This window comes from Bubalus bubalis, chromosome 3 (genome assembly GCF_019923935.1).
Source record: "Bubalus bubalis isolate 160015118507 breed Murrah chromosome 3, NDDB_SH_1, whole genome shotgun sequence".
In the NCBI taxonomy this organism is placed as follows: Eukaryota; Metazoa; Chordata; class Mammalia; order Artiodactyla; family Bovidae; genus Bubalus; species Bubalus bubalis.
The window spans coordinates 52,627,035-52,647,288 of NC_059159.1; the positions used below are offsets into that span (position 1 = coordinate 52,627,035).

At 37.6% G+C, this 20,254-nt stretch overlaps 1 protein-coding gene across 2 annotated transcripts in view; it reads right to left on the reverse strand.

Moving 5' to 3' along the window:
* Positions 1-5,594: 5,594 nt before the first annotated feature.
* Positions 5,595-20,254, reverse strand: part of DHX40 (DEAH-box helicase 40) — a 50,682-nt gene continuing 36,022 nt past the window's right edge. For both annotated transcript variants that reach the window (XM_006065427.4, XM_006065426.4), the window contains exons 13-18: positions 13,311-13,425; positions 12,697-12,805; positions 11,916-12,010; positions 8,727-8,796; positions 8,181-8,409; positions 5,595-6,885 (exon numbers count right to left, since the gene is read on the reverse strand). In XM_006065427.4, the coding sequence (XP_006065489.1) occupies positions 6,746-6,885; positions 8,181-8,409; positions 8,727-8,796; positions 11,916-12,010; positions 12,697-12,805; positions 13,311-13,425 (758 nt within the window). In that variant the 3' untranslated portion in view covers positions 5,595-6,745. The remainder of the gene's footprint in view (positions 6,886-8,180; positions 8,410-8,726; positions 8,797-11,915; positions 12,011-12,696; positions 12,806-13,310; positions 13,426-20,254) is intronic.

Consider the following 20,254-nt stretch of genomic DNA (forward strand, 5'->3'; position numbering starts at 1 on the left):
AAAGTTGGGAATTCCTTGGTGGTCCGTGTTCAATCCTGCCAGGTCTGCTATAAAGAAAAGCTGGGAATTCCTTGGTGCTCCAGTGGTTAGAACTTGGCGCTTTCACCGCTATGGCTCAGGTTTGATCCCTGGTCAGGAAACTAAGATCCCACAAGCTGCATGGCATGGCCAAAAATAAATTAAAAAAAAAAAGTGAAACCAAAAAAGCCCTTAGTATTTCATGAAATTAAGTTCTTTTCAATTAAAATAATTTGAATCAGAATGGGCTTGTGAAAAGCAGCTTTTCTGGAATAAAGTGCAAGTGGGTAAAAAATGAAATCAAAAGAATATTTCTTGACATGCAAAAATTACATGAAATTCAAATTTCATTGTCCATAAAGCTTTATTGGAACACAGCCATATCTGTTTATGTACTGTCCATGGCTGCTTGTATATTACAACAGCATCGTAGCTGCAACAGACTGTATGCCTTGGAAGTTAAATACTATCTTATCTGGCCCTATCAAATTCATATCAGTTAATTTTATTAATTTCATTTCTTGTAGACAGTTTAAAACTAAGGAAAAAGAGTAGAATATCTAAATATGTAAATTAACATAATAATGAGACACTTTCTTGTCTATATTTACAAGGATATTTTTGAGGGACCACATTCATACAGTACAGTAAGAAAGGTACTTCACTACATTGCTGTTAGGAATGTAAAGTGGTTCACCTGTTTGGCAACAGGAGTCTCAAAAATCACTTCCACTGATATAAAGAATTTGACCATAGGAACATATCACAGTTTACTTAAACATTTCCCCCTATTGATAGCTATATATGTAATTATCAACTTTTTACTACTAGAAATATTCTAATAACTTGTATGTAATATAAATCTTCAAACTGATTCTAAATCACTAGGAGTCAAATTTTACTAGAAACAGAATATTTTATATACTCTCAGAGAGTTCCTAGGATATAAATTTAAAGTTGGGCTTGCTGCATCATAGGTTGTGCACATTTTCAATTTTATAAATACTGTTAGTATGTCCTCTAAATTAAGAGCAATTTATCCTATGCCAACACTTTTCAGGCATATTAATTGTTGCCAATATGATGGAAAAGAATGGGATCTCACTTATTTTCAACTGCATTTCCCGAATTTCTAGTAAGACTCAGTGTTTTATTGACCAGGTTTCCTTTCACAAAATGACTGACCATCTTCTTTGCCCATATTTCTATGATAACATTCATCTTCATTTATTTTATTCAGTAATTTAAAGGTGAATCCTCATTCTTTTTATTTTTTAATGGAAAGATAATTGCTTTACAATTATCTTTTGCTGTTTTCTGTCAAACCTCAACATGAGTCAGTCATAGGTATACACGTACCCCTCCCTCTTGAACTTCCCTCCCAATCCCACCCTCCTAGGTTGATACAGAGCCTCCATTTGAGGCCTCTGCAAATAAATTCTTTGGTACCATCTTTCTAGATTCCGTATGTAAGCGTTAGTATATGATATTCATCCTTCTCTTATTTCACTCTGTATTTATTTCACTCTGTATAATAGGCTCTAGGTTTATCCACCTCATTAGAACTGACTCAAATGCGTTCTTTTTTATGGCTGAGTAATAGTCCATTGTGAATATGTACCACAATTTCTTTATCCATTCATCTGTCAGTGGACATCTAGGTTGCTTCCATGTTCTAGCTATTGTAAATAGTGCTACCATGAACAATGGGATACACGTGTCTTTTTCAATTTTGGTTTCCTCAGGGTATATGCCTAGGAGTGGGATTGCTGGGTCATATGGTGGTTTTAGTCCTAGTTTTTAAAGGAATCTCCATACCGTCTTCCATAGTGGCTGTATCAATTTACATTCCCACCAACAGGGCAAGAGCGTTCCCTTTTCTCCACACTCTCTCAGCATTTGTTTGTAGACTTTTTGATGATGGCCATTCTGACTGGTGTGAGGTGATATCTCATTGTAGTTTTGCTGTGCATTTCTCTAATAATGAGCGATGTTGAGCATCTTTTCATGTGTTTGTTAGCCATCTGTATGTGTTCTTTAGAGAAATGTCTGTTCCTCTTTAAGAACAAATTTTTCCATAACCACAACCTTTCCTCCAAGACTCTTTCCACCTTAACTAGATTCAAAATTCCTCTCATACTTCTCTCACAGTCCTCTCAGTAGAAATCTATTTTTCTTATCAATACCATTGTCACAATTACCTCAAAGATGTAATAATGTCATTCCCTGCCAATAAATTCATATATAGTACCAAAGTGAAAGCTGCTCAGTCATGTCTGACTCTTTGCGACCCCATGGACTGCAGTCCATGAAATACCCCAGGCCAGAACTGGAGTGGGTAGCTGTTCCCTTTTCCAGGGGATCTTCCCAACCAGGGACTGAACTCAGGTCTTCTGAACTGCAGGTGGATTCTTTATCAGCTGAGCCACCAGGGAAGCCCATATAGTACCAAGTAAGTCCAAATTCCATAATTTGGCTTCCAAAGCCTTCCATAATCTGTCTTCAACCAATATTTTCAGCCTATTACTCATATATATATATATATATATATATACACACATATATGATATATACATACATATATATATACATATATATATACACACACACACGCACACGCACACACACACACTCAATGTACCAAATAAAGTAAGACTGTTTACCACTCCTCTCAGATATCTCCTGAGTTTTCTAATTCTGCCTTGATTTATGCTGTTTTTGGCACCCAAGTGTTTATTGGAAATTCTTACCTCAAGGAAAGTTCTTCCTTACAAAGCAATGCCATTAAATAAATAGAGTTGACCCTTCAAGACCTCTGTGATCTGGGGTGCCCACCCTCCCTGCAGTTGAAAATCCTCATATAACTTTACAGTCAGCCCTCCACATCAGTGGTTCTGCATCCTCAGATTCAATGAACACATGTAGTATTCAATACTCCACTAGGTATTAATTTAAAACATAACAAAACAAAACAAACAAACAAACAAAAACTTGTGTATAACAGGTTCCCTGGTAGCTCAGCTGGTAAAGAAGCCACCTGCAATGCAGGAGACCCCAGTTCGATTCCTGGTTTGGAAAGATCCCCTGGAGGAGGGCATGGCAACCCACTCCAATATTCTTGCCTGGAGAATCCCATGGGGTCCATGGGGTCACAAAGAGCTGGACATGACTGAGCGACTAAGCACAGTGTATAAGGGAACCCACGCATTTCAAACCCATGTTGTTCAAGGATCACTTGTATATGAAGCAGTTAGGGAAAAAAGCACCATTTTGCAACCATAAGAATACAATTGATTCAGACAAGAATCATCAGCTGATAAATTCAGAGGATTAATAATTTATAAGGAACAGGCTATTTCATATAATTTTAAAGTATTCTTCCCACAAACTACTTTTTAATTATAAGAGTAACTAGAAGGGAGGAGGGAGGAGGGTTCAGGATGGGGAACACGTGTATACCTATGGCAGATCCATGTTGATATATGGCAAAACCAATATAATATTGTAAAGTTAAAAAATAAATAAATTAAAAAAAAAAAGAGTAACTAGACTGAAGAAATTTAAAAAACCACCCTAACCAATTAATCAAAATTAGTATCACCAATAAGGGGCAAATACCATATACCTCTTGGACTTCCCCGGTGGCTCAGACGGTAAAGCATCTGTCTACAATGTGAGAGAGCTGGGTTCGATCCCTGGGTTGGGAAGATTCCCTGGAGAAGGAAATGGCAACCCACTCCAGTACTCTTGCCTTGAAAATCCCACGGACAGAGGAGCTTGGTGCAGGCTACTATCCATGGGGTCGCAAAGAGTCGGGCACGACTGAGCAACTTCACTTTCTTTCTTTCACCATATACCTCCAGATTTGATGCCTTGGGAAAGATACTGTATCACCTATATAGTATTCCAGTAACAAATGCAAAACCATGAGGAAACATTAGCGAAATCCAAACTGAGGACATTCTATCGTATAAAATAACCTGTATTATTAAAAAATGTCAAAAATGTTATTCAAATATGTTAAATGTGAAAGACAATAAATACATGTAGGAAAGGACATGGAGAAAAGGGAACCCTCTTATAATGTTGGTGGGAATGTAAGTTGGCACAGCCATTATGGAAAACAGTATAGAGGTTCCTCAAAAATTAAAACTAAAACCTAACACCTAGCAATTCCACTTCTGGGTATTTTCTGAAGAAAACAAAGACACTAATTCTAAAAGATATATGCATCCCTATGTTCACCACAGCATGGTTTACAACAGCTAAGATATGGAAGCAACCTAAGTATCCATTGATGGATGAATGGATAAGAAGATGTGATACAAATATTTACAATGGAGTATTAGTCATAAAAAAAAAAAAAATGAAACCTTGCCATTTGCAATAACATGAATGGATCTAGAGGGTATTAAGCTAAATAAGTCAGAGATTGACAAATATTATATGATCTTACTTCTACGTGGAATCTGAAAAAATAAAACAAATGTAACAAAACAGAAACAGTCATAGATACAGAGAATAAACATGTGGTTGGCAGAGGAGAAGGAGTAGGGGGATGAGTGAAATAGGTGACAGAGATCAAGAGATACAATCTTCAGGTTTGTTACCTTCACAGGTAAAAAATAAATGAGTCTTGGGGATGAAATGTACAGCATGGGGAATAGAGTCAATAATATTGTAATATCCGTGTATGGTGACAGATGGTGACTAGACTTATTGTAATGATCATTTTGTAATGTACAGAAATATCAAATCGCTGTGTTACACACCTGGAAATAACAGGGTTATAGGTTAACTGTACTTCAGTTTATTTTCTCAATTATTTTTTAAACTGGAGTTGATTTATAATGTTTCAGTTATATATACATACACATATATGTATTTTTTAAGATTCTTTTCCACTATAAGATGTTATTATAAGATGTTGAGTACAGTTATTATAGGTTATTGTAAGGTACTGCTGAATATAGTTCCCTGTGCTATACAGCATGTCCTTATCATTTATCTCTTTTATATATAGTAGTGTGTATCTGTTAATCCCAAGTTCTCTATACTTCAATTTTTAAAAAGGTTAAATGTGAAAGACAAACAAAAACAGAAGACACCTTTTCCATATTAAAGAATATTACATACAATACATGATTCTTGACTGGATCCTGAACTAGGGGAAAATGCTATAAAGAACCTTACTGGAAAAACTGATGAAATTATAGACTTAGAATGTGTGCTTAATTATAATTTACTGAAGTAAAAGAGCTTTCATTCCAAGAATCCACATACACCCCCACCACATCAAAGGAAATACACTGATACGTATACCTGGGAAGAGAAAATGATAGGGCTAATATGCTGAAACAGTGTCTTGAGCACTGAAGATTCAAAACGACCAATTAACAGTGCTGAGAATGTTCCAAGAAACCATTCCCACTCACCTTACCTCAAGAACAAACATGGATTTGGGTCCTCATACTTAACAGAAGAATGCCAAAGGAAAGAATTGCAAAAGACTGTTATCTATAAAAATTTTAGATTCTTAAATTTTAGCAAAAAATAACTAAAAACACACATTATGATGTCTTTTGAATTTGAACAACACTAATAGCTTTATTTAACAGACATTGAATGACTACTATGTGCAAAGCACTGTGTTAGGTGCCATGAAAGATACAAAGATGAAAAAGACACAGTCCCTGCCCACAAGGAGCGTATAATCTAGTGGGGGAGACAGACAAATACACAAATAACTAGAATACAAGGCAGTAAACAACAGTGTGGACAAATGCTGAGCGTGGCCTGAGTGTGATACTAACTAGCCTCAAGTTCCAATTTGAAACACTGGTGATGTAGAGTTGGCTGCTTTGAAAATCCCATTTCAAGATCAGCATAATAAATGTTTAAATGGTCCTATCCAAGCAGCTGGAGGCAAGACAGTAGGCCAGGTGGAAGGCTGTTTGAAACACTGTCACATTCACATATGTGGTGCTGATACAAGTATGCAGGGACAGCTAAAAAAGACCATATATGTATCATCTGTCCTTTGGTTAATGGCTATAGCTACTGTTTTAAACAATATACTTTTATATAAAAAGGAATTTGTATAATTCCAGAAAAGTCAACTTAAGGATTAATATTAATTCAACAAAGAATCTTGCCATAGGCAATTTTCTTATTTACTAATTGATTAAGTATTTTCTCTAAATATCTATAAAGCTCTGTAGCAATTAAACGGTTAGACGTCTAAGTATTGCTGAGTAAAAACCTCTTATGTTTAGCCTTCTGAAGGAAATGGTCACAAACCTGATAACCTGATATAATACTACTCTATCAGCAACAAGAAGGCCTTAAAGAGATTTAAGGAAAATAACTTTTAATGCTTCAATGCAAATGGAATACATACTGATTAAATACAATTCAATGTTCTTTGAAAATATCTCACTGACAGCATTTGATACCAGTTAAGGCCAGCAAAACTGAAGTGAGGAAAATACCACATATATTGTCTTGCATTGGTTTCATGTATCATTGCCTATGACTATGGCAACTCAATTTTTCTCTTTGAAACTTCCATTTATTGGTACCCACGAGCTCTGATTTGCTTTGAACTATTATGCTTAAAAACAGCTGCTGACCACTTCCTCTTGGTAGTGCTGCCTGACATAAATGGCAAAGTAGAAACACGTTTTCTGGCTGTTTCTCCCACTTCCTGGATTGCAGGGCTCGCTGCTTAGCCGGTTTCCTTCAGTGTGCCACTGTGATCCTGGGACCTCTGCTGCTTCCGCTCCAGGAAACGAGCACGTGCGTCTGATATGGATTTATCATCATTTCTTCTTTGCATTTTCTTTAGGACTTCTTTGGATATTCCATCTGAAAACATTACAAATTAATCCAGTAAAATTTTAGTTTTGAGTTCGGTATTAGAAATGTTAAGAGAAAGAGATGCTCTTGTTTTTTAATGTTTGGGGGGGGGGAGGAAATTAAATTTTGCCCTTTAAAAAGAAATGATATAAAGTCTCTGGTTAAAAATAAGAGTATAGAGGCCTGAGAACTCAGAAAAATTGACCCTAATTGAAGCAAGTAGTGCAGTTATTCCTGTTGCTGTTGTTTAGTTGCTAAGTCATGTCTGACTCTTTTGCAACCCCACCAGGCTCCTCTGTTCACGGGATTTCCCAGGCAAGAATACTGGAGTGGGTTGCCATTTCCTTTTCCAGGAGGATCTTCCTGACCCAGGGATCACACCCCCGTCTTCTGCATCGGCAGGCAGGTTCTTTAACTGAGCCATGAGAGAAGCCGACAGTGCAGCTATACACTGCAAACGACACCTAGCAGTTAACACTGCCAAGGACACTTCCATAATCTTGGGCAAAATCCCCCCCATTCTATTTCCCAGTGATGTTAAATAAGGATAATGCAATTTGTTCCATCAATCAGCCTCCAAAAGTTTTGCTGAAAAGCTTTTTTTACATGTGAGCTGAGAATTAAGCTTTCTGTCCTAGTTCACTACAAGTGTTTATGCCTCCTGAAGGAAATGGTCCAAAAAAGCAAAAACTAATGAGACAACTTAGTCATTTTATAGTTAAGTACAAACCTTTCTGGTTGATAAGTAGTAATATTAACTACTGCAATTAGGGGCCTAACATTTCAAGAAAAAAAAAAAAAATCTCTTGAAAAAAAAATGTTCGAGGTAATATTTCACAAAATTTTATAAATGAAATAAAAATAGTAAAGCACTACTGGCAAGGAGTATGGCGTAATGGTTGAGTAGAGGCCACAGAATCAAATTTCCTGGATTCAAAATCCAGATTCACCGAATATTAGCCTTGAGATTTTCAGCAAATTATTGTACACTGCTAAGTATTTCGTCATCCATACAGTGGGGATATGTAGTTACTTCATACGATTATTGTGGAAATTTAATGGGGTTATTTAAGTTGTTAGCACATGACAAAAGTTCAATAGATATTTTTAATAATGCTGCTGGACAAAGGGGTTAAGAAAAACATGATTAACTGGAAGGAAAGAAGGAAGTCAAAGTACGTCTGAGGCTCATGACAGCTGTTTGCTTTTCTGAGGAGACAGCCAGGACCGAAGCTCTGTAACAGCATTCCTGCAATTATATGAGAATGTGGACGCCTGCGCTCTAGAACAAGTGACTCACTCACCCTTTCGGTGCTTTACATTTTCCTTATTGGTCCACCTCCTTCGCGCATCTTCTCTCACTTCACGGCGGGCCACACTGCTCAAATCATGTGCATTAAATTCATGCAACTTGGGTAGCAAGTCTCTCACCCACTCATAACGGATTGGACACACAATTCTTGCATAGACTTTGGTGGTAACTAATACCTCATGAAAAATGATCCATTCAAGTTTGGTTTCCTGTTCATGAAGCTACACAAAAGAATTCGTTTAAGGATGACAACTCAATAACCTGCCTTATTCCAGATTAGACCAACCAAACATTAACAGCCTCAAGTTTTCTGAGTTAATTTTTATATTCTTCAATCAAATAGGAGGCACACATCAACCAATACCTTTATGTAATATAGATATATGCTAAACATATCCTCACATCTCTTTTTTCAGAGAAAAGTAGAAGACATCTGTATATTACTTACTCCTACATCTTTACAAAAGGAAGACATTTCTACAGCTTCCTTTACAAAAGGAAGAAATTTCTTTCTATTAGTAAAAATTCAAGTACTTACTGCTGAGGAAGGATGAATATGAACTGGGCTTCCACGCCCATCCATTGTGCAAAATGTTCTCCCAACAGACCTAAGAACCGAAAAACCAAAGGATCAAAGACAAGAACAGTAAAAACAATTAAATAAGTAGAGCACTAACAGTGAAAAATTATATGTCCTGCTACAAGGAGTACTGTATGGAGAGGTGTGTATTTATTTAACGGTCACTATAACTTCTCTACCAATTCATCTTAAAATCAATGATTCAGGGAATTCCCTGGTGATCCAGTGGTAAAGACTGTGATCCCACTGCCAAGGGCCTGCATTTGATCCCTGGTCAGGGAACTAAAATTCCTGAAGCAATGCAGTGCACCCAAAAAACAAAAAACTAATGAGACAACTTATACAGTCATTTTACTTAAGTATAAAACTTTCCGGTTGGTAAGTAGTAATATTAACAATAATACTGTATTTGTGCTTTAGAATTTCCAAAATGCTTTCATAATGAAGCATCAAATAAACCTACTAGTTTTTACAGCCAGGTACTTTATTAAAAGATCAAAACTGAGATTCAAATAAATTAAATAGCTTTCTCAAGGTCAAAGAGCTAATGTATGGTGAAAGCAAGTCCCAAACATAGGTGTTTGGACATAAATACAGTATTCTTTATATTGTATTATACTACATCTCCTTTCACAGGTATAAATAATTTTCACCATTCTAAATTAGAACAGTTCATCTATAATTTTTCTAATTCCTATTAACTTTATAAATCCTTACCCTCTTCTCTACTTCCCTACATAAAGGTTATTCCAAAAACTTATCAGAATAAAACCTTAGCTAAATCACACAGCTGATTTCCTATAAAACCTTACATATATTCCTATTATAACCCAGGTCAGACTGCATTATAATTATTTGTATATATATCTACACAGTCCATATTTGGACAGTACAAAAATCTTTTTTACTTGAATCATTTGAAAGTTAGTCACCAATCTTATGCTTCATCATCCCCAAATCCCCAAATAGGAAAGTGTGTATTTCCTATAATCAAGAATATTCTCCTACATAACCAACGTAAAACCATCAAAACCAGGGAATTAACACTGATATATTACTAGCACCTAATTCTCAGAACCCACTGAAGTTTTATCAAATGTCCTAATAACATCCTTTATAGCAAAACGACCCAGTTCAGATATCATGTATTGCCTTTACTTTTTATGGTCCTTTAGTCTCCTTTATTCTGGAAAACACCCCCCAGTCTATCTTTGACCTTCAAGATCTTGACACCTTTAAGGATTACAGGCTAGTTATTTTGCAGTATGTCCCTCAATTTGATTTTGTCTGTTTTAAGACAATTAGACTCAGGTTACAAATCTTTGGCAAGAATATCACAGAAGAGATGTTCTGTTTTTATTACATCCTATCAGGAGGAACAAGATTTTGATTTACTTCATTTCTGATGATGTTCACTTTGCTTGTCTGATTTAGGTAACATCTGCCAGGCTTCTTCACTAAGAAGTTACTTTTTCCCTTTGTAGTTAACAAGAATTTTGTGAAAAGGTGCTCAACTCTGTAAACAATTCCATTTGTCATTAAACTTTTAATTTACTCATTCGTTAATTTATATGATTATAGACCCAGGATTTCACATTTTATTCAATCCATTACTATCAGTATTATGAATGTCAAAATATCCCATCTTCGATCAGCCTGGGCCTATCAAACTGGCTCCTTTGTACTTGGTCACATGGCCTCCACCTTCACTGATGACCACTTTGCTTACAGGTAAAATAAGATGTTTGGGGCTCATTGTGTACTTTTCCAGCCTTATTTCTCCAAAGGTCCTTTATATGGCAGATGGCTGTTCCAAGTCAAAATCTGTGCAGAGGGACTTCTCTGGTGGTCCAGTGGTTAAGAATCAGCCTTGCAATGAAGGGGACATGGGTTTGATCCCTGGCTGGGAAACTACGATACCACATTTCTCAAGATCAAAGAGCTAATACATGGTGAAAGCAAGTCCCAAACATAGGTCTTTGGACTTAAATACAGCATTCTTTACATTTATTATACTACATCTCTTTTCAAAGGTATAAATAATTTTCACTATTCTAAAATATAATTAGAACAGTTCATCTATAATTTTTCTAATTTCTGTTAATGTGAAATTCTTATCCTCTTCCGTACTTCCCTACATAAAGGTTATTCAAAAAACTTTTCAGAGTAAAACCTTAACTTAATTGTCACAACTGATTTACTATAAGACTTTACACATATTCCTGTGGAGTAACTAAGCACGCGCGCTGCAGTTACTGAGACCGAATGTACAACTAGAGTCTGCCCATGTGCCACAACGGAAGGTCCTGCGTGATCCAACCAAGACCGCAGTGGCGAAACCAAGACCTGACACAGTCAAAAATTAAAAAAAAAAAAGATCTGGGTGCAAAGTGTATTCATTGCTATTAGTTATTGCTCCTAGCCCATCTCATAGTTAGGTTACATAAATATTTACAGACATACAAATACATATCATACACACACACAGAGTAACACCTATTTTTTATTATCGTATCTATCCACTTAATAAAAAATAAAAACTGTAATATCTGAAATTTCAATCAATACCACAGGGCTCATTCCTGTTTTCTTTTAGTATTTTTAACTCCCTTCATCATTTACGTTAATGTCTTCAATTATGTGATCGACTCCTCTGTATATAACAAATCTCCCATCACCACCACTCTTACCCCTTTCCCCACAAAGATGCCCTCCCTCCACTCAGACTCTGACATTCAAACAACCAAACAATTCCCATGTGAGTACCTTCCCCAATCCTGCTCAAGCCCTGACAGTCCACACCAAACCATCCTTCATCAGGGATGCCATCCTCAACCTATTTGGCTTTCACGCTCCACAAAGAGCCACTCCTCTGCAAGAAAACCACTGTCCCTCAGCTTGGGCACTAACCCCCCATGCTGGACAGCTGTCCTACAGACCCCCCTCCTCCCCACATGAGTTTCAATATCCCACTCTCAGCCACTGCAGTTCCCCCGGCACGAGTGACAATTGTAAGAAGCTTCTCTGTAATTGATGTCATCATAAACACAGAGCTTAAATCAAATTGCCTTTAATATTAAATAGTTCAATATGGTCATCAAATACAGTTCTATTTCTCTATCCGTCTCTGAAGCTCTTAGTGCTTACCTTCGAGCTACATTTTTGAAATAACCGGCACAAAGACATCTTCGCAGGACTTCATGTTTAGGGCCTTCAAAGGTCTCTCTTGGGAAATCACTTTGCTATAGACAGAATACATGTATAGTGGTAAGTCTCACAGAACAACTTGAAACAATCTTTTGGTTTGAAAACTCCAAATTTCTAAAGACTTCTGTTTCTGGCCGATATGGAATATGAGGGACCAGATTTACCCTTCTGCTTGAAACAACCAAAAAAATGGACAAAACATATGAAATAATGATTTCCAAAGCACTATATGAAGGACAATGAGTCTGAGAAATAAATGAAGGGAAAAAAATGAATTAACTCCAACAACTGTTTCAGCTTACAGTCAACCTTGAGAGAGATTCTGGACCAAGGTACAGGAAAGGAAAAACCCGAGTGAAACCTAGAGAACTCCCTGAGTTAAAGAGACAGAGCTGAGAATCCAGAGAAACCAAGATGGCTAGAATCCCCAGCCAAAGTTCAGGAAAGAAGCAATCTGCAGAGGACCTCAGAGATCTACAGGAGGGCTTCAAGAGTTCAACTGAGAACTGATAAGCACATGACTGTGAGGAAATTACCCAAGGACAGGAAAAGAGCCTCCCAAAAGGATAAGGGACAACAGAGCTGTGGGCACAGGGTCAGGAACGGCGTTTGTTCCTACAAGTCATTCTTCAACACCTTATAATACACACGGTTTTGGGGACAGAACTCAGAAGGTCTTGCCAAAACGCCACTCAAGGGGAAAAAAAGTCACAGCAATCACCTGTTTAAGCTTCCTGATCAGTTCTCTAAGTTGAGCTTCAACACGAAATGCAGAAAATAAGCACCTCCAATGAATCCAATGTTTCTGGCACCATGAAGCTGGAGCTCCACTGCAACACAAACACACTGGTGTCTCAAAAGTATCTTTCATAAGTGAATGTCTAACACTCTCATTTCTATTACACAACTAGAAACAGATAAGCAACTGTCAGCTCTTTTATGAGACCTGAACAATTAATAAGAAAGCACTTTAAGGAATATGAAAAAACAAATTAATACACCTCTAAGTGAATTAAAATAACTTGTAAATAGATTTCTTTATATATATATATGCTTTAACAAATATCCAATCATTTTCTCATCTAAACTAGTTATACAGAATCAAAATTCTATGAGGTCAGTTTTCAAGAAAGGTTAAGGAGAGAAGACAGACAAGAGTTAATATTACACAATAAATGACGGTCACAGTCATCTCACAGAGAAATCTCACTAATGTTCACAAAAATACATTGAGGTCAGTATAATCCCCACTGAAACTTACTGTCTGAAGTCATATTCTTACTGAAGCTATATTTCAAACTAAGGCTCTCCAGTTCAAAGAACTATCTCACAGACCTTGATTTGCACTGTTCAAAGATGACGGCTAAAGTTGCAAAGTCATTAAATCCTCCAGCTTTAGCTGCCAACTCTCGGTGTCTCTGCTCTGCTTCCTTCTGGTACTCTGGATCAACTAAAACGACAGTTGGAAAGGCAGTTTAGTTCCACTTTACATCAAGCCTCTTTCTTTACTTTGTTTCTTCAAGCATAATGAAATCTGCCTCACCCTCTGAGGTGGAATAAAGGAGAATGACATTAACTCTTTGGTGGGGGAGTGTGGACCTCTAACTACTCCCACAACTCCTTTTCCTCTTTAATCATACTTTGGAGATTTTTGCTAGAATAGCAACATTACTTCTCTTAATCGATTTACCTTTAAAAGAGTATCTGGAATTTACTATTTGTTTTTACCATAAGAGTAACCCATGTTCACATTAAAAAAAAAGTAAAAGTTCAGTGTTCCCCACTTTGTCACATTATCCACAAGTCAATCCTCAGGGCTAACCACTGTTAACTGTTTAGTATGTGTCCTTTAAGATATTTTCTATATATATATACACACAAGCATTGTGTATGATGGTTTATTTTCTTCATAAGTTTCTTCTGATACTTCTTTTATTTATTTAATAACAGTTTAAAACTAAGTATGGATAGAACCATTCATTCTCAAACATACCTACATTGTATTTCTCAAGGGTATAAGGATATAACACAATTTAACCCGCCTCTATTTATCCAATTCCTAATTACCGACAATTAGGACCATCACATATGTAAAACCGAAATACTACAAACTTTTCTCTTTTAATTTTATACTGAAGAATATCATGCATACAGAAAACTACACAGGTTCTAAGCGTACTGCTCAGTGAATATTCACAAATCCAACATACCAATGTACTCTACAGCCAGATCAACAAGCAGAATATTACCAGCATCCCAGAGCCCCTTCTTCACTCTCCTTTCAATAACTACTCAGCCCCCTCCACAAGGATAACCACATTCCGACTTTTAACCCAATGAAAGGGCTTTATTTGTTTTTAAACTTTATATAAATGTACTTTATGCATCTGGTTTCTTGCCCAAGTTCCCCACACAGCACTTTACCCAGGGACTCTTTTGGAGTCCCCGGCCACATTTTTTTTTTCCTCAAAATTTTCTAGGGCTTCTTCCTTCATTGCGCAACGTCAAGCCACAGCTCCTATTATACCCATCACAGCTAGATTGAGCAGAGGCCCCACATTGCCTAATTGCAGGGAGCAGCACTTACACAGACTCCAATGTGAATCTGCAAAGCATCAGTTCCTGGTATTAGGAAGAATGCAATCTGATTAAACAAAACACTCACTAAGATATAAAGTCTTCCATCCCAGGTTTTAAGTAGTTTCCACCTAAGTGACCTGGGTAACAACCGAAGGAGGTAGCTAGAGACAAAAGGGGAGCAAATATGATTTATCACAGACCACACAACTGGTTCTGTCAAGGTAAAGATACAACGCTCATGTCTTGAATCAGTCATGAGTATTGATTTTTTAAGCTGAAATATCTAATTTTGTCTAATTATCTAATAGTATCTATTTTATCTAATAGTATCTAAAGGTACTATGCCAAAAGACAAAATGCACTAAAATAAAGCATTAACCATGTGTTGGCTTCCAGCACTAAGAGACAAGCTTACCTATCAACCAGGGGCTCCAACATCCTTGAATGGATATAAACTCAGAGTCCCTGCTGCCTCGGACTTTTGGGCTATGAAGCCTCAGAGAAGCCTCTTTATGGTTCAATTCTTCCCTTCCCTGCACCTGACCCTAGAAACATTCAGTTTGGCTGCAACATCTACCATGACTATTCACACAAACGCTTACCCTTTCTTATTAAAACGTCAGAGTAACTACAGTAAGGGCTTCCCTAATGGGTCAGATGATAAGGATTCTGCCTGTAATGCAGTAGACCCCAGTTTGATCCCCGGGTCAGGAAGATCCCCTGGAGAAGGGCATGGCTACCCACTCTAGTATTCTTGCCTGGAGAATCCCATGGACAGAGGGGGTTACAGTCCTTGGGGTCAAAAAAGAGTTGGACAATAAACTTGAGTGATTACAATTCGAAATTCAGTTTATATTTTGTGATGATTAACTCGCGTGGTCAGTGTTGGATCTCTGTTGTTCATGGTGGCTGCCTGCTCAGACTTTAAAACATGTACAGAGCCCACTGATTTTCTGGCTGTCCTTCCCACACAGCTATTACCTTCTCTCTGTCTCTCCCCCCCGTTATTCTCAAAGCCAAGAGAAAATATAGAGAATATTTTTTTCTTTTCCTTAACTCTTCCCTCAGAAATAACCTAATTAATTAAAATTAAAACTGACAGAAGTCCCAAAGTAAATTCAGGAAATGTAGAAAAGTAAAAAAACCATTATCACACACAGTTCTAACAATCTCAGCAAGTTTATCCTCTGACTGAACAATAGTTTGACTATCTATCTTTAATTACTTTCCCAGTGGACTTGTCATTTTCTTAAATTTTTTATCTTTTCCCAGATGAAATTCTATTATCAGTTTTACCTCAGACAAATAATGCTCTGAGGCAAAAACCATAAACAGGGAACTGAAGCAGCAAAACAAGACTGTAGACTGTATCAGCTTAACTTCTTTCCTTGGGAAGATAATTCAATACTTTTCTATATACAATCAACCAGAAAACAAAACTATTACATAGAAAGAGTTTCAATAACAACAATCCTCAGAGCAGAAGCAGGGGAGTAAGGCTGTAATAAACTACCACTTATCTCTAAATATATCACAGTTTAAATATTTTTTAAAAATTTAAAACCAACACAATGTTATTTTAAATTTGGTCCATTTTAAGGCAACGCTCTTTACCATCTTAAAAACACTTAAGAGCCCTCACTCCATTGTTTGACTTCTAAAGCAATATCTATACTAGCAGACACTGTGTACACAGCTTACCACAGCAAGAGAGAGATTATTAAAAATGTTGACGGCATCATCATTTTGATGTTTAAAAATCTTTATTCAATGATAGAGCTTCCCAGGTGATACCAGTGGTAAAGAATCCACCTGCCAATGCAGGAGACAGAAGAGACATGGGTTTGATCCCTGGGTCAGGAGGAAAGGGTACCCTACTCCAGTATTCTTGCCAGAAGAATCCCATGGACAAAGGAGCCTGGTGGGCTACAATCCATGGGGTCGCAAGGAGTTGGACACAACTGAGCGTCTAAGCAGAGCAGATGTAATAAACTAAATTAGGTGATCTACAAAGACTAAGATCCAAGAAAGAATTGCTTAACCTATAAAGACTATATAGCAGCTGAACAACAAACACATATTTGGGGATGTAACAAGATCTCAGCAAGTCACATGCTCAAAAACTGAAGCTGCATTTTGTAGCAGCTGAACTTCTGGATGATCTAAGTTTAAAAATTAACCCTAAATCACATATGTACATATAAGAAGAGTGTCTCTCCAAGTATGAATAAGAAACTGATAGCAATTGTTGCCTCAAGCAATTAGATTTGGATGATGCCAAGGAATGCCTCTACCAAGGTGTCTAACTTTATTTAGATCAGACTATGTAGCAATTTGTGCTCTAGGGCACTGTTAAAAACAAGAGATCAATCACCTAGCAATCCGGGGAGACTAACAGCTTGGTGTAATACCAATAGAGGCAGGCCAGCAAAAATTGAAACAGAGCAGCCAGATTTTAAAAATTGCTTTTATTGAAGTATAGTTGATGTACAATATTATATCAGTTTTGGATGAACAATAACATAGTGATTCAATATTTTTACAGAGTATACTTCATTTAAGTATAATCCTACTACTATACTTTATATTAATAATATAATGTTGAAGAAGACTATTGAGAGTCCCTTGGACCGCAAGGAGATCAAACCAGTCAATCCTCAAGGAAATCAATCCTGAATATTCATTGGAAGGACTGATGCTGAAGCTGAAGCTCCAATAGTGTGGCCACCTGATGCAAAGAGCTGGCTCACTGGAAAAGACCCTGACGCTGATAAAGATAGAAGGCAGGAGGAGAAGGGGACGACAGAGGATGAGATGGTTGGATGGCATCACTGACTCGATGGACATGAGTTTGAGTAACAGCTCCAGGAGATGGTGAAGGACAGGGAAGCCTGGTGTGCTACAGTCCGTGGGGTTGCAGAGTCGGACATGACTGAGTAACTGAACAACAAATACTTCATTTAAAGCTATTACAAAATAATGGCCATATTTCCCTGTGCAATAAAATATATCTTTGTTGCTTATTTATTTTAGACATAGCAGTCTGTATCTCTTAATCCTATACCCCAAATTTACCTGTCCCTGCTTCCCTCTCCTCACTGGTAATCATAATTTCTTTCTCTATATCTGTAAGTCTGTTTCTGTTATTTACATAAATGTATATGTGGTAACTCAGATGGTAAAGAATCTGCCTACAATTCAGGAGACCTGTGTTCACTCCCTGAGTCATGAAGACCCCCAGGAGAAGGCAATGGCAACCCACTCCAGGTTTCTTGCCTGGAGAATCCCATGGACATAGGAGCCTGGCAGGCTACAGGGTCACAAAGAGTAGGACACAACTGAGCAAATAACACACTATTTTCTTTTTTTAGGTTCCACATATAAATGATAACAGAGCATCTGTCTTTCTCTGTCTGACTTGATCCATTTGTTGCAAATGGCAGAATTTCATTCTTTTTTATGCCCAAGATAAATATATTCTATTGTATGGGGGTGTGTCTGTGTGTGTATATATATATATACACACACACACACACATATATATATACATATACAATATATATATTTTCTTTGCTGTAGGAGACAGATCCAAAAAAATATTGCTACAGTTCAGTTCAGTTCAGTCGCTCAGTCGTGTCCGACTCTTTGAGACCCCATGAATTGCAGCAGGCCAGGACTCTCTGTCCATCACCAACTCCCGGAGTTCGACCAAATTCATGTCCATCGAGTTGGTGATGCCATCCAGACATCTCATCCTCTGTCGTCCCCTTCTCCTCCTGCCCCCAATCCCTCCCAGCATCAGGGTCTTTTCCAATGAGTCAACTCTTTGCATGAGGTGGCCAAAGTACTGGGGTTTCAGCTTCAGCATCAGTCCTTCCAAAGAACACCCAGGACTGATCTCCTTTAGAATGGACTGGTTGGATCTCCTTGCAGTCCAAGGAACTCTCAAGAGTCTTCTCCAACACCACAGTTCAAAAGCATCAATTCTTCGGCGCTCAGCTCTCTTCACAGTCCAACTCTCACATCCATACATGACCACAGGAACAACCATAGCCTTGACTAGACGGACCTTTGTTGGCAAAGTAACGTCTCTGCTTTTGAATATGCTATCTAGGTTGGTCATAAATTTCCTTCCCAGGAGTAAGCGTCTTTTAATTTTATGGCTGCAATCACCATCTGCAGTAATTTTGGAGCCCCAAAAAATAAAGTCTGACAGTGTTTCCACTGTTTCCTCATCTATTTCCCATGAAGTGATGGGACCACAGGCCATGATCTTAGTTTTCTGAATGTTGAACTTTAAGCCAACTTTTTCACTCTCCTCTTTCACTTTCATCAAGAGGCTTTTGAGTTCCTCTTCACTTTCTGCCATAAAGGTGGTATCATCTGCATATCTGAGGTTATTGATATTTCTCCCAGCAATCTTGATTCCAGCTTGTGCTTCTTCCAGTCCAGCATTTCTCATGATATACTCTGCATATAGGTTAAATAAGCAGGGTGACAATATACAGCCTTGACGTACTCCTTTTCCTATTTGGAACCAGTCTGTTGTTCCATGTCCAGTTCTAACTGTTGCTTCCTGACCTGCATATAGGTTTCTCAAGAGGCAGGTCAGGTGGTCTGGTATTCCTATCTCTTTCAGAATTTTCCAGTTTGTTGTGATCCACACAGTCAAAGGCTTTGGAGTAGTCAATAAAGCAGAAATAGATGTTTTTCTGGAACTCTCTTGCTTTTTCCATGATCCAGCGGATGTTGGCAATTTGATCTCTGGTTCCTCTGCCTTTTCTAAATCCAGCTTGAACACCAGGAAGTTCACGGTTCACATATTGCTGAAGCCTGGCTTGGAGAATTTTGAGCATTACTTTACTAGCGTGTAAGATGAGTGCAATTGTGCGGTAGTTTGAGCATTCTTTGGCATTGCCTTTCTTTGGGATTAGAATGAAAACGGACCTTTTCCAGTCCTGTGGCCACTAATGAGTTTTCCAAATTTGCTGGCATATTGAGTGCAGCACTTTCACAGCGTCATCTTTTAGGATTTGAAATAGCTCAACTGGAATTCCATCCCCTCCACTAGCTTTGTTCGTAGTGATGCTTTCTAAGGCCCACTTGACTTCACATTCCAGGATGTCTGGCTCTAGGTGACTGATCACACCATCTGTTAAAGAGTGCTCTGCTTGGTTCAGGTCTTGCTTTCAGGTCTTTAATCCATTTTGGGTTTATTTTTATACATAGAGTGAGAAAACATTCTAATTTCGTTCTTTTATACATTCTTTTTCATACATTCCACAAGGATGTATGTAGCTGTCTAGTTTTCTCAGCACCATTTACTGAAGAGACTGTCTTTTCTCCATTGTATATTCTTGCCTCCTTTGTCATAGATTAATGAACCGTAAGTATACAGGTTTATTTCTGGGCTCTCTACTGTTTCATTGATCTAAGTGTCTGTTTTTGTGTGTGTGTGTGTGCCAATACCATGCTGTTTGATTACAGTAGCTTTGTAGTACACTCTGAAGTCAAGGAGTGTGACATCTTTAGCTCTGTTCTTTTTTCTTAATACTGCTTTGGCAATACAGGGTCTTTCATGATTCCATATGAATTTTAGGATTATTTGTTCTAGTTCTGTGAAGTGTCACAGATATTTTAAAAGGAATTACATTACATCCATAGATTGCTTTGAGTAGTGTGGACTTTTTAACAATACT